General features: G+C 39.2%; 1 protein-coding gene across 5 annotated transcripts in view; it reads right to left on the bottom strand.

Annotated features, from left to right (window-relative positions):
- CSMD3 (CUB and Sushi multiple domains 3) overlaps positions 1-15,374 on the bottom strand; it is a 574,504-nt gene that overhangs the window by 303,826 nt on the left and 255,304 nt on the right. For 3 of the 5 annotated variants that reach the window (XM_081873886.1, XM_081873887.1, XM_081873890.1), the window contains exon 7: positions 2,489-2,806. The exons of the other annotated variants lie outside the window; for them this stretch is intronic. In XM_081873886.1, the coding sequence (XP_081730012.1) occupies positions 2,489-2,806 (318 nt within the window). The remainder of the gene's footprint in view (positions 1-2,488; positions 2,807-15,374) is intronic. 5 annotated transcript variants of the gene reach the window in all.

The raw sequence follows: 15,374 nt of genomic DNA, 5'->3' as shown, positions 1-15,374 counted from the left end.
CTAGAAAAATAGCATTGTAAAGGGCAGTGTATAAATTGAATAAATAATAATAATGATACAAAATAGCCCTTCAGAAGTTTGTGAATTGTCATTGAGTGTTTTGTTCTGTTTTTCATTTGGCTGCATGTATTATTATTTTTTAAAATGGCACCCAACATTGGACTGAAAAATGTGTGTGCGTGTTACATTTAAACTTGAATGCGGTATAATGAAACAAAATCTTTGATATTGTTTGGAAGGTGCCTACATTGCCAGGAAAGACAACTGTGAAAGTCCTCTGTGCGGGGATCAACAGTCAGGACCCACCATATGCTTACACAGAGAGAACGTTCCAGCTATCATTGACATGCATCCACTGGGATGGAAACCCCTCTGGCAAAAATCTGTTAAGGAATTAAGCTAACAGAGAAGTTAAGGGAGGGGGGGGGGACAGAACATTAAAGGTGGAATTTAGCAGAACCAGTGTAACAGAATTATTAACTCATCAGCCAAAAAAAAAACCAGACGCAAAAATGTGTCTGCATATTGTACTATAAGAGAATGAACATAGAGTTGTGGGCATGACACAATCAATGTCTCCCACTCAAAGTCCAGCAGCCAGGTCCCTAAATACATGTATGCTAACATTTTCAGATTATAAATCTGCATACTTTTCTTTTATAAAACAACACCATGCTAAATACTTTAAATCAGTAAAATCAGCACACAAGATGCAGCAGCTAAAACAAGAATCTTGAAAAGAAAAGAGAGCAAGAATGTAGAGATTCCACAGAAGATAAAGGAAAAGTTGCAAATATATGGTATCACCAAAGCCAAATGTCTAGACAGAGGTGACAGGAAGCCATAAACTTCTTAAAATTAAAGGCACAGAAATGGCAGTAGTTAATGGTCAGAAAAAAGGCACATTGCACAAGCATTTTTCCTTGGTATGATTTGCTATTGAAGAACTCTATCCTCTAGAACTGTTCTCTATCTGGTCCTTGAATACTACACTATTTACCATATTTGGGATTATTACATATATACATACATACATACATACATACATACATACCCATCCCACTTTGATAGAGTTGGATCCAGAGTTAAGCATGAGTAATGGGGTTGAAGGAAGCTGATTTGCCTGCTACTAAGTCCCATGGCAGACCTCCAGACTCCAAACTGTTATTCAAGAGGGCTGAGGCCCATTTGTGGTTTGTGCAACTGGAAGAATGGAGTTCCCCCAAGAATCAGGCAAAGGCAACTTCTACAAGTTGGAATTCTACTAGTGGAAAGTGCATCTGCATGATTTGGGGCCATCCCCTTTCCCTATATGCCGTCTGGTCCACAGCCCACCCCATCCAGCAGGGTGCCCTGAACCCAGTGAGCATTTTTGGTTGGCTAGGAGGGGCTGTTGTAGGGAAAAGAGAGTGGCAAAGTCAACTTCCATTACCCATGTTTAACTTGGGATCCAACCCATTCAAATATGCATTATTCTACTGGGGAAAGGGACTTCTCAGTAGTAGTGCCATGACTATAGTATGTATTTCCCAGGAAAGCGTGTTGGGTTCAATTTCAGCGCCTGCCAAATGGTTTTTGTTTTAAATTTCTCAGGACTTTTAATTTGACCTGTTTATATCTCTGCTAATGACTTCATGCTGCTTGTAAACTGTTCTTTTAGAATGTTCCTCAATTGTTGCATTTTTACTTTCTTTATTTTGAAAAACAAGGTAAAAATACGTACAAAAGATTTCAAATTATGGGACCATTCCCATAAAACCTATTTTTAGATCAGGCTGTACCATTTCCTTTAGTTAAAAATTAAATATTTTACCTTTGTTATTTTATATATTAAGTAATGCATATTTAACTTAAATGGTGCTGCACTTCCATAGTATTTTTAATATTGTGATTCTTGAAATAATCTTAAGAATAAGGAAGCATTTTCTGAAGATGTTCAGTTCTGAGGCTGTATTAATTAATGGTCTGTTCTTTGCTTTCTTCATTAAGGAGCATAACGGGGCAAGTTAAAACTGACAAACTGAACATCACTATGTTATTGCCATTTATATTTCAGTATCTCTCTTACTCTGCCAAATTTACAAAAGTGTTATATAATTTGAAATCGACCCTATTTGCTTGAACAGAGTCAGTTCCCCCAATATGGCTGTCATATGGCATCCACTTTGTGGCAGTGGCTTATCTGTACAATAAGCTAATTTTCTGTGGCCTTGATGTGGAAGCTGTCTTCCTCCAATATGAGCATCTCTCCTACTTTTTAGAAGGACACCTGGATTTCTAGAGACAGATCCAGAGTCCCAGTAGCATTTAGTACTCTACTTCCTAGACCCCAAATGCTGATCTCATCACTTCCAATTTTTATCTCATAACCTACCCTTTCCTACCCTTTCATTTAGGGAATCGGGGGACAGGAGTGGGGGAGAATTAGTGTAGGCAACACATCTATGGCTGTAAACTAAATGGGCACAAGAAAAATAACATCCAATACCTCTATGTGTAACAACTGCAAGCTCTTTAGGTCTTTCTATCTGCTCAGCATTTCTTGGTCGTCTTCTTGTACTTTGGGTAATTGCTGGTTGAAGGGAGAGCGACTCCTTGGAAGTGGTGAGTTCCAGATCGGATTTTCTGAGATTCACAGCTTGGACTCGCTGCTCTTCGGAAACTCTAGGGCTGGTGACAGTAGTAACACTGGATACAGTAACATCATCAGATGTGCTAGCAACCGTAATATCACCAGCAGTTGCCGCAATATCCTCCTCTAACTCACCAGTGCAGGCAGTTTGGGTCAAAGTGGAAGAAGAAGAACCTGTGGGACACACAGTAGCACTGGATGCTAACTTTTTTCTTTGGAATTGTGTATTCTTTTCTTTTCTTTCTTTTTTTTTGCTCAGTTTAATCAGATAAAACGTCCCTCTGTTTGCCACATTAAAGACACTGGCAAGAGGCAACTCAATTGCTGTTTATTTAAAATAAGATCTGCTGTACTCAAGAGAACATATTTGCACATCGGTAAGCAGAGTGTACCTACAACCATAGCACTCACAAAGCACAGTTTAATGGAAAAGGTGACCAGAAAAGAACACAATGCAGCATTTATTAGTGGTACCAGGAGGTCGGCAACAGGTTGGCCTTTTATCACTCACTGTCAAATTCATCTGAAAACAGTATTATACATATATATATATTTAAGTACACATGGATAAACCAACATAACACATAAAAGCCAGTGGGGTCTAAAAAATAATGAACAACAGTACTCATATTTTAACTGAACTGGTATCTGCTACTTTAAAAATAATTAATTGAATGCAAACTTATCTGTCCCCCTTTTAGAATTGCATACCTAAAGCTTTTTTGTACTTAAAACGATGCATATAAAACTATGGGTATAATCCTTCGCTGTGAGCCAAGGCATGAAAGGATCCACATAGGGCTCAACCAACTCATATTAATTCCTTCCACTCTTCTCAGCATATATACAAAGGGCGCTTGCCTAGGGAGTGCCTAAGGGCAGTGGGGCAAATGAGAGGGCTGGACTAAAGCAAGCAGGCAATGTCAAGAGCTTGCAGCCATGCTATGACCGAGGGGTAAACAGCTCTGGAAATGCTACAGGAGTCACTTCATGAGGATTATGCACCATGCATCCCCATCTTCTGACAAAACTCTTTAAGCTGCTCAGCAGAAAATAGAAATGAGGACTGATCTGTAGTCTAAAGACAAAAGAGTCCTCTTATGTAAGTAGATCTGGTATACAAAGTGTATAGTCTGCATGTGATACATAATCTTCACCTCACCCTCAAATTATTTTTCAGAGCATATAATAACTTATTTTTTTGGGGGGGAAGCATTGAGCTAGTGAAGCATGCTGGAGCTTTTCCTCCTTACTGGGGTCAGTTTGGAGGAATCTGTCACATCAATGCTCTATTCTAGTTTTGCAGTTCAAGGTGTTGATTTTGCTGAATTGGATTCTTAAGAGTCATTCATTGTATGCATTTGTAAAAATAATAATAATAAAGAAATCACCAAAAAGCTTGAACGGAAAGCAACATTTGGTTCAACAATTGAATGTTTAGAAAATTAGCTCTAGAAACCTTTTGGAGAACATGATATTCCGTATGTGTTTAAAACAAAATTAGATGTTCCGCAGAGACTTCAGACTGTCAAATTTTGCCTCTGTTGGCTGTATTGCCATCACCAGTCACAACAAACAGGAGTTCCAAAAATTGCTGAGTGAGCCAAGTATAGGGAAGAAATGTGAGATGCGGAAATACAGTACTCTGCAAATCTATGTTCTCCCATTTGAGTCTATCCCATACTTTTTATATATCCAGATGTGAATCCTGTGCCAAGGAAGACATAATTTCTGTGGACTTGATGGCAACTCATAATGTCAGACATTTCCCCATCTCCCACTAAAATGTCTTGTCTACTTTGAAAAATTGGAGGCTTGGTTAATATCATTCCACTTATTTAAGTTGTTGTTGTACGCTTCTTATGCTTCCAGTAACCTGATATATATTTATAAATTGCATAATTTATACACAATTTTGCACAAGTCTTTTGGACACTCTTCCCTGTCCGGGAACTATAGCAGAGGTACACCATGTGGTGTCCTCAAAATGTTGTTGGGACTTCCAACTTCATTAGCCTCAGCCTGCATGGCCAGTGATCAGAGATGATAGGAGTTGTAGTCCAACAACATTTGAAGGGTTGCCATGTTGGCTACCTAGGCTGTATGGAGATTAGAGGTCCAGCTCATTTACTCCCATATTCCAAAACATATCTGAAGTACTGCCTCACATCAATCCAGAGTTTTTACCATCCCATTTTCACTGTGCTCATTGCCCATCCCTCCTGCAGCCATCAGATAGCTGTTGACTTATCTTGTCTTTACACAGGGAATTCTACCAGTAACTCTAAGATTTATTCAGTGAGCATGTCATGTGTCATCTCTCCCTGCGTCTCCAGCTATGCAGGACTTCTCATGCCATTGGTTAGGGAACTGCAGTTAGTGCAGGAGATTATATTAATCCTCTGCTCAGAGATCTACATTAGCTGCTGATTTGTACCAGGTCAAATTCAAAGTGTTACTATTGGTATATAAAACTCTTAATAGCTTGGGGCTATTCTCTCTACTTAAAGAATCACTTTAACCCACATATGCCGACTTGACTGTTTTACACATGCTACAAAATGTTTGCCCCACACTCGCACTGAATCAATTCTTTTTGGCAGCACTGATTCTCTGGAACTCCCTACTCATTGATATTAAGCTGGAACCTTCCCTGTTTTGTTTTTGGCAGCTTCTAAATACTTTTTTAAAAATAGGCAAGCCTTCTCAGACATGCAGTTTTAATGTGCAATTTAATTTGTTTCTCTGTGTGTGTGTGTGTGATTTTAACAGATGCTGGATTGACTTATATTTAGATACTTTGTTTTAGGTGAACTTGCTTTTAATGTTTAATGTTCTCAATATTTTTATTGGAACATTTCATATTTTGGGTAAACCACTCATGGATGATTAAACAATATATATATATATATATATATATGCAGGTTTTGGTGTCCTCGGGTGTCTTCCCGTGTAAAAGTTGGGGTGTCTAGGCGACGTTTCGACGAGGTCTCACTCGTCATCTTCAGGCTGGTGCTTTCGGCTTCTTGTTACTGGAACAGAGCAGGATCTCAGTGTTTGAGTTCCTATAAATACTGTAGAGGGGGTGTGGTGTATAGCCTCCAATGTTCTGGGCAGAGAGGAAGTTCCCAGGCTAGTGTGCCTTTTCTTCTTTTGTTCCTTAATTACTTGAGAGATATCTTGAGTGATTTCTTGAGTGATATCCTGAGTACCACTTAGGTGGGTCATTAGGTGTGGATTAGTTGTTAAAGTCTTTGTGTCTTGACCTCTTGAACTTTGTGAAGAGTTTTCCTGAGAAGATGGCTGTACTGTACTTAGTTGTGCTCTGGCTTGGCTTCGTGTATAGGGGCGAGCTGTGGTTTTGTGGCTTGTGTCAGCCAGATCTGTGTAGGGATTGCAGGGGGGTGCAGCATCCGGAGGTGCCACCATGGATTGGCTACTGGATGGTGTCTGTAATTCATCTGTGGAGAGGGTCTGGGTTTGGGTCTGGTGTGGTTGATTGGTGTTGGCGTTCTGTGTGCCTCTGGATCTGGTGTCAGTTTTTGTGGGGAGGGCTAATTTCCAGATGTCTGGCAAGCGGGATGTGTCGTCACGCTTGTTCATGTTGTGAGGGTGTTTCTCTATCTCGATGGCTTCCATGATTATTCTCTTGTGGTGATGTTCCGTGTTAAAGAGCAATTTGGAATCTGCAAAATTAATTTCGTGTCCTGTTTCTTTCATGTGTTGGAAAAGAGAGGAAGTTTTTTCTTCTTTTTTGACGGCATTCTTGTGTTCTGCGATACGTGCATTTATTCGTCTGTTTGTTTGTCCAATGTACGTGGCTGGGCAGACTTTGCAGGGTATTTCATAGATCCCTTGGTTTTCCAACTGGATTTTATCCTTGGGGTTTCTGAGGATATTGGCTATTTTTTGGTTGGTGCAAAAGGCTGTTTTGATATTGTGTTTACGACACATCCCGCTTGCCAGACATCTGGAAATTAGCCCTCCCCACAAAAACTGACACCAGATCCAGAGGCACACAGAACGCCAACACCAATCAACCACACCAGACCCAAACCCAGACCCTCTCCACAGATGAATTACAGACACCATCCAGTAGCCAATCCATGGTGGCACCTCCGGATGCTGCACCCCCCTGCAATCCCTACACAGATCTGGCTGACACAAGCCACAAAACCACAGCTCGCCCCTATACACGAAGCCAAGCCAGAGCACAACTAAGTACAGTACAGCCATCTTCTCAGGAAAACTCTTCACAAAGTTCAAGAGGTCAAGACACAAAGACTTTAACAACTAATCCACACCTAATGACCCACCTAAGTGGTACTCAGGATATCACTCAAGAAATCACTCAAGATATCTCTCAAGTAATTAAGGAACAAAAGAAGAAAAGGCACACTAGCCTGGGAACTTCCTCTCTGCCCAGAACATTGGAGGCTATACACCACACCCCCTCTACAGTATTTATAGGAACTCAAACACTGAGATCCTGCTCTGTTCCAGTAACAAGAAGCCGAAAGCACCAGCCTGAAGATGACGAGTGAGACCTCGTCGAAACGTCGCCTAGACACCCCAACTTTTACACGGGAAGACACCCGAGGACACCAAAACCTGCATTCCTGTACCCGTGAAAATCTACGAAAGCATATATATATATATATATATATATATATATATATATATATATGTGCTGTTGAATAAGTAGAACAAACAAACTGCAAGTCCCAGAGTTTAATGCTAAGACTCTTTCTGTTTTATGAATGTTGTTTGTTCCAGTGTTGTCTAGCATTTCTTCTAATTGGCTCCAGAAAATCTGGTCATCCATATTGATACATAGAAATAATTTTCTATAAATATTTTCTATAAATATAAATATTCTCAGGCATGTACTACAATTTAACTTTTCTTCATAATGGCAACAGGCTTGTTTGTAATACAAGTCAACACCTACACACAGCTAACTAGAGCTCCTGCTTCAGACAAAGTCAGTCCTTTTCAATTTCATTGACCTGCACAGGACAATGACAATAAAGATATTGTATCGTATCGTATCTCTACAATGCTTGGTCCTAATCTGCTATCCTCATATGCTGCTGAATGTGTAGCTTTCTCCTAAAGTCTAAGAAAACACTGAAAATAGAATCAAGACAAAGTGCTTTACGAAGAGTGCAACTAAATTAATATTATATAAACTTGAAAACAAAGAAGGGAAACTGCAGAATGCACTGTTTGGGAACTTCAGAAATGTCCATTTTATTTCCAAGTTATATAATTTGCTATGTTGTTGTTGTTTAGTTGTTTAGTTGTGTTATCTTTACAGGCAAATGTTGGACTCAAGATCTGCTTTGGTCCCACCAAAGAAATCGTCTAATACCTGCTGGTGAAAGGTGAAACTGGTGAGCGGTATGTAAAACTTCTCATTTGAAAGTCTCAACTTTGCAGCAACCATGCTTGATTAACATGTTTGCCAAAACACAAACGTAAGCCTCTTCAGCTTCTAACCTACAAAGCTGAGCATAGTCCATCAACCATGAATGGTGTCATACCAGTAACTAGATGAGCATTCCACAACCTGGCATCCTCCAAGGTTTTTGGACTACTGTACAATTTTCATAATCCTCAGCTAGCACAACCATACTGACTGAGGCTGGCAAGTGGCAGTGTCATAGCCATTGAGGTCAATCCAAAGTGTGATTAATGTTTATTATTGCTTATTGCTTATTGAAAGGTACCAGGTTGGGGAAGGCTGGATTAGATAAACTTATTGTACTATCTTCTTGTGCAAGTTGTATTAAATTGTTTTTTAGTACTGTGGTTTAATGCTGCAACTCACCCCAAGGCCTTAGTGTGAATGATGGGCATTAAACAAATAATTCGCCAGGAACAGCAAAAATGGGTAGCTTATCTAGCACTTGGCAGGTGATAACAGGAAGATCTTTGGCAGTTCTAGTCTAAAACATCTAAAGGGTACCAGGTTAAGGAAGGATGGACTAGATAATCTTCCTTCATATCCTGTCTTCTGGGAACTTCAAAAACAGGCAGATTTTCCAGCAGCTTGCAGCCCATATTAGGAACATCAGAAGCTGTTTTCTACTAGGTCAGACATTCCCCCCCCCCAGCTCTGTATTAGCTGCAGTTTTCCAGAGTCTTGACAGAGAGAGTATCTGTATTATTCAATGTCTGATTCTTTTAACTGGAGATGCTGGGGATTGGACCAAGAACCTTCTGGATGTATATCATGTGCCCTTCATAGTTGATGGTCTGCACTCAATTTGGTTAATCTTATTTTGTGTAGGACAGAGCTAATCATGAAGTTTGGTGCATGTTAGATTGAATTAAGTGATCCTAAATTAATGACTGTATATGATTGAAATGGGGGGACAGAAAAGAAACACAGGGTGACTGAAAAAGAAGATCATTTTGGGTTACAAAAATGGGTTGAAACCCTCCATAATAGAACATCCACTGTATGGTAAGGAACTCAAGAAGGCTCTAACATCTGGTTTATTCACCAAGGAACAATTGGCCAGAAGCCTGAATATTCTTCTGTCTTGTTCTGAACAATGTCAAAGTGCAGTATAATTAATTACACAACATGGATAATGACTAAGGTCACTATAGATAGACTTGGAATGTTGATAATGAACTGTGGGGACCTTGGCTTTACCACTGCTCCCAACTGCAGCACTTCTAAACTTCACAACGGCATTTTGCCCTGACCTTGTCAAACAGAACCCAGTACAAGCACTGAACAGCACCACCTTCATGGCAAATCCCCTTATTATAAATTAAGCCATTCTATTGGCAGTGTTTGCAAAAAATACACAGAATGCACACAGAACTTACTAATCTTTTACCCCAAAGAGCAGGGCAAATTAATTATGAATGTGTATGATTTAGAAGAATTGCAGTAGACATATTTCATAATGTGATAGGTCTTTTCATAGTATGACCAGCATGTTTCCCAAAGGGATGCTTATTGCTATGAAATGGTTTTCAAGCAATAAGCCCCTATAGGAAAAGTCATGTTGCACTACTGAATCTAACTTTATTGATATAAAACAGTGGCAAATAATGGCAATTGTGGAAACACAGTGCTGTCCCAAAATTTACTAAGTGAAATGCAAATTATAGTCAAGATATCACATGATACTGAATATAGACATAGATTATATGTGAACATATGAACACTATTCTGAGCTAGACAATTAGTCAATTTAGCTTAATGTTCTCTAAACTGACTGACAGTGGTTCTCCAATGTTTATTTCCACACCCGACCTGGAGATGCTGGGGTTTGCATGCAAAAATTGTGTTCTGCTATGGAGCTATGGCACACCCTAATTTGCTGACTAGGATTGGCAGGCTTTTTTTACAGGTAAAACAAACTGAAATTGCAGTAGGAAGGCCTGGAAGCGAAGTTGTTTTTCCACAGAAGCCGAACCTGTGTTTCTGCTCTTCAGAAACATCACAATCTTCAAGTGAAATTCTAAGCCGATAGTGTGTTTACATGCACAGCTGAGGATCTATTTTGCATGAAATGTGAAATGAAATGAATGTTCTTGTACCATCAACAGGAAGGCAACAGACAAAAAACAAAAAAAATGACCAGAAGAATTATTTCCTGGAGGGAAAAAACCTAACAATGGAACATTTGCTGGAATACCAAATGACCCTGCTATTCATTTTTACATTGCTAAAGTGCAATCAATGCTATCATAGCATGGGGGAGAAAGCCCTTATTTGCAAAATCCTATCCCCAAACACACAGAGCGTGGCATATTGAATATTGTTACGCAGAACTGAGAACTAACTTCCAATACAAAAAAGTATTGATGGTTTAGGACAGGTGAGAGGAATCAAGGCATACAGTACAAAGCAGTTTTCTTCCCATTTTCAAGTGTATTCTATATAACAGATTTTCCACTTTGTACCATAGGCCTCCATAGGAATGCTGAGATACCAAGCCCATCCTATTTTCAAAACCTTGCCCCTTCCTCTGAACCAATAGTATGGCTCCCTAAATAACTGATAGAAAACCAACTATTGATTGCAAAGTCCCTGAAACATCATATTTTCCCTAGTGTCTTTGATTATCAGCTTTATCACGTGAAGAAGGATTACCAACATTTGCGCAAGCATCTTACTATGCACCGAAGTTTGGACATTCAATTCTGTAAAATTCTGTCCAGGTACTTTCGTATTTATATTTTGTTGGATGGGGAATGTATTTCATGTAAGCTGTGCATAGAAGTTAAGTGAGCATAAATTACAAAGAATTTTTATAGTTGAATGTATCCAATTATTGTTATTTAGAAAAATGCAGAAACCAGTAGGGATATCAGATAACTCAGACACAAAATGGAGCAGAAATTGTCATTTGCTTATGCATCCAGTGCCCATAATGGAAATCAAACCAGCAAATACGATTGGCATTTACTGCTGCTGTCAGTCCACAATATGTAATCAGTCCATGATATGTAACTGATGATGTGTTTTCCTCACCCCATTTCATTGTGTTTCATTTGCATTGAAATGAATGGCCTTCACATTGACATGAGCGGTGTGGGATAACATAATAATGTTGCCAATTAATAGCACAATTAATTAAAAATTCCCTCACGGCAGACAACAAGATGAATAACATAATTGTTGTCAGAAGCCAAAGTTTAATGGAACGGAAACAGCACTGCATGCAACCAACATGGGTCAAAATGGAATCCGATGCCTTCTTGCCACCCTAGAAACTGGTATATTTTAGTTAATTGTCATCCCCACTAACTTTGAGACTTCCAATGGCATGTCAAAATGTTTGTTCTCCTTCTTGAGGTATCTTCTTCCTCCTTGTGTCACTGCTGATTATTCCTTCCTTCTTCACTCTAGTGGCGTTGAAAGTTTTCATGAGATTCATGTATTCCTTTGCTAAAACGGTTGTTCCACAGTATGCGCTGAACAATTCTACCCACCCCCTTTTTCCATTTTGCTTGATTGATCCTCTAAGGTGTTATTTCTTCAAAGAAGTTTGGAAGGGAAGTGTCTTCCTATTGCTCAGACAACCAGGCCAGTGTTCTCTGACTACTGCACTTGCCAATCTGCCAGTTTATTTGGCTATCAGCAAACCCTAACCCTCCCCCCCCAAAAAAAAATCTACCCTAACCTCCATTTTGGTTCAGAACTACCTGACTCCTCACTGCATGAACAAAATTAAGTCTTCTCTTGGTTCTTGCTATATGGGGGTGGGCAGGGAATCATCTTCATTTCCCTTTCCTTGCTCTCTTTGTACTCTCATTCATGAGTGCAGTTTCCACTATCACCTGTTCAGCAACTGATCTCTCATGTCTCTCTCCCTGTCCTCCCACACGTTTAGCATTCTTGCTTCTATATCCTGTAAATTCTTGATTATATTCAACACGTTTACATACGGCAAAATAACTTAAATTTGTTTTTAATAGAATTCCTGGGTGGAATCAACACACATATAAAAAAAACGATGTGAAAATGCTTTTTTAAAAAACGTTTTGAAAAACACATTGAATTTTGCATAGCTCACTGTCACCATCCAGTGTCACAGTTGTATATTTCACTTTACAATACATTTAAAACATTTTATTTGCAGCTGTGTAGCTGAATCCCTGTGTAGCAATGTGTAGCTGAGCTGTATAGCAATGATCCATTGGTCCCTGTGCAACATGTCCTCCCTGCTCTGCATTTACTACGAAAGCAATAACTAATGCTTGACATGCTGCCTGCTCACCCTGAGGCATCTCTGATTCAGTTAACTTGGCTAACCTACTACAAGGGGGACTTGAAAGTGAAAAATGTTGACCATTTGGAATCCTCAGATCTGTCCAATAAAATTCTCAAGTGCCTATTGTATAGTTTTTGTTCTGTTTGTTATCTATCATCACCCTGTATTAAAAGAGGTATATTTTAATCCTGCAACCTTTCCATATCCACAGAAAGGAAGATGGCAGGATATGCCTCGCCCCACCCTCTGGCTCTAGGAGTCCTCATAAGGGAGCTGTTCCTGGAGGAAGAACTGTGAGGGGAGAGACTCCATCAGGCAAGGCCTCTTTCCACCTGCCTTGCTCTACCCTCTGCTTCTCAATGTGTATTGTATTGTTTTATGTACTATGGCTTGCCGTTGTCTTATTGATTATAGTTTAGATATTATTGTAACTGTTGAGTGGATTTCTGTTTAACTTTTATATGTTGATATTATTAGTTTATACTATTCTAATGATTGTTGAATGTTACTTTTTTGATGGAGGTTGCCTATTTTAAAGTTATGTTTTATTACCACATTTTTGTATTGCATTAGATTGTTATAAGATGTACATTTTTTTGTTTCTTCAGCTTGTAAACCGCCTTGAGTATTGTAAGAAAGAAAGGCGGTGTACAAATTAAAAATGATGATGATGATGATCTAAGGACATGCTCTACAAGGACCTGGCTTCCGGCACCAGGCCTGTTGGCAGACTAAATCTGTGTTACAAAGATGTCTGAAAACGTGGCATGAAGGCTGGGCTACATTAATCCAGCCATATGTGAATTCCTGCAGATGATCACAGTGCCTGGAGACAGACAGTCAGGTCATGTATCCAGAGCAGGGACCAGAAGAGGAATGACTGCTGGGAAGAGTGAAGAGAGAAGAAACATCATGGTGCATTTGCAGCAGCACAATGGGACATCTTAATTTGCCCCAGTTGCAACAAAACATATCTCCCATGGTCTCTACAGCCACAGCAGGAACAGTAACTCTCCAATGGGTTGACTTTACCTCTGAAGGCATACCCTTCCATTGTCTCCCAGGACAAATGGATGCCAACATCCAGATGTCCCGAAGGACTTGGCATGCCAGCGAAATTCTAGCATCCCTGCCCCCTTTCACCAGCAGCATTTCCTGTGCAATATGATAAAACTTCCCCATGCATCTTTAATCCATAGAGAACTACTGTTTGATCAACATATGCTGAAAGTCCTTGTGGATACACAAAAGTAGACACATGACTTTAAGGATTGGGGAAATAATACTGCTATCATTATGGGCTGCTTTTTATTTATTCTTGTTTTTAATAATATTTATTGATTTGTTAGATACTCTCCTGCGGAGTTTATTTTCTCTTTAGTTTATGAATACATGTTAAACGTTGGAATGTTCAGTGCATCAAATTGTTTATTGTGAATATTGGTGTGTATAAAAAGGATGGTTGTAAAATATAAGTGAAAAACCAATAAAGTTGTTAGTAAAATAACAATGATGATTTCCCCCTGATCTGCACTTCCCCTGCTTGCCCATACACACTTGCATCCTTAACAAATGTGTATGGGCAGAACAAATATTATGTGCATTCAAACACGTATTGCACATACAACCCTGCCATTAGATTGGAGTGCCCATATTTACAGATAGCACTTGGGAACCACTGAAGTTTTATGCATGTGGTTCATACAGTGAAGTTTTGATTTTAAAATAGAGATTGCTTCTGTAAACGTATCCAAGAAATCCCTTTCTTAACAGAGGCAACTGCGTATACATTTATCTTCAGAGGATTGTAGTAAGTGGAAAGATAAATGCATAACTTTTTAAGGGTAACAGGCAAATGTTTATGCCTAGAGTGCCACTGGTAGATTGAGTGTGTATGTGTGGCTGTGCACATGCATGCATGCAAAATTAGTGCACTCCATAGGTATGTAAAATTATGAGAAGATTTAACTAAACTGAGCAGTTTCTAAAGAGGATGGTAAATAATCTGGCATTGTAAACTGGAACACTGCAGAATCCCAAAGAAGTTGAAGTGGAAAACCCAGAATCTTCTAAGAACAAAAAATAGCATCTCCAAAGAATAAATTATAAATTTTTACTGTAGTTTCTTCCCATGCCTTCTCAGCTAACTTTCTTCCTCCACCTCAAGTCATTTGCTAACTAAAACACACAACATTTGCCAGAAAGTTCAGCAGCAAGTAATAACATGCAAATAGTTGAAATATAAGGAAACAGCTGGAACTCCCTATCAGATATAAATTATTTTTGCTTATTTTTATTTTGGAAGCTGGATTGTTTATAGAAAGTAACAAGCAGAGAGCTGATAGCCAAGATATCCTGCTCCTGGTGGCTTATTGCTGACATATGTTATTTCCTAGTCCAAAAAAAACCTGCAGGAAGAGACATTGTTCTGCCCTCACAGGGTTCATTTAATTAGTGATAGAAAATCAGTGTATTAGGATTAGGTAGAAGGAATATTAATGTCGCCCCTTTAAGAAAAGGTAGCGCCTTTTCCCTTTCCAGATCTCAAGACAGGCTGGGATATGGAGGCACAGTAATATTTTAGTTTCTATTGGCTCTGCCCAGAGCAGGGAAAACCTTCCTCTCCTTTGCAACCTAGTTCAGTTTAGAGTTCTTGCAAGTTGGAAGAACAACTTACTTGTTCTTACAAAAACTCCATAGAGAACTTTATTATAAAGAGCTTCCTAACCACATTTATTCAGAGCCAAAAGGACAGTCTACTGGAATGTGAGTCCATGTGCCTTGTGAACTTCAATAAAATACATGTTTAAGATCTTTTGTGGAGTTTTGTTGAATACTATCCAGATTGAGAGAGAAGTCTCAGGACGGAAGAGGCATCGATCTGTTAGAAATGACGCACACTCAAAAAAGAAAAAGGAAGATAAACTAAAACGCACAAAGAGGTAATCAAGCCTTTGAAGTTCATCAAAACCCGTTATGAGACTGGAAGTTAATTA

This window comes from Podarcis erhardii, assembly GCF_964252035.2.
Source record: "Podarcis erhardii genome assembly, chromosome: 8".
NCBI classification, from domain to species: Eukaryota; Metazoa; Chordata; class Lepidosauria; order Squamata; family Lacertidae; genus Podarcis; species Podarcis erhardii.
Note: the sequence above shows the minus strand (reverse complement) of the source record. Positions and strands in the feature narration are given on the sequence as shown.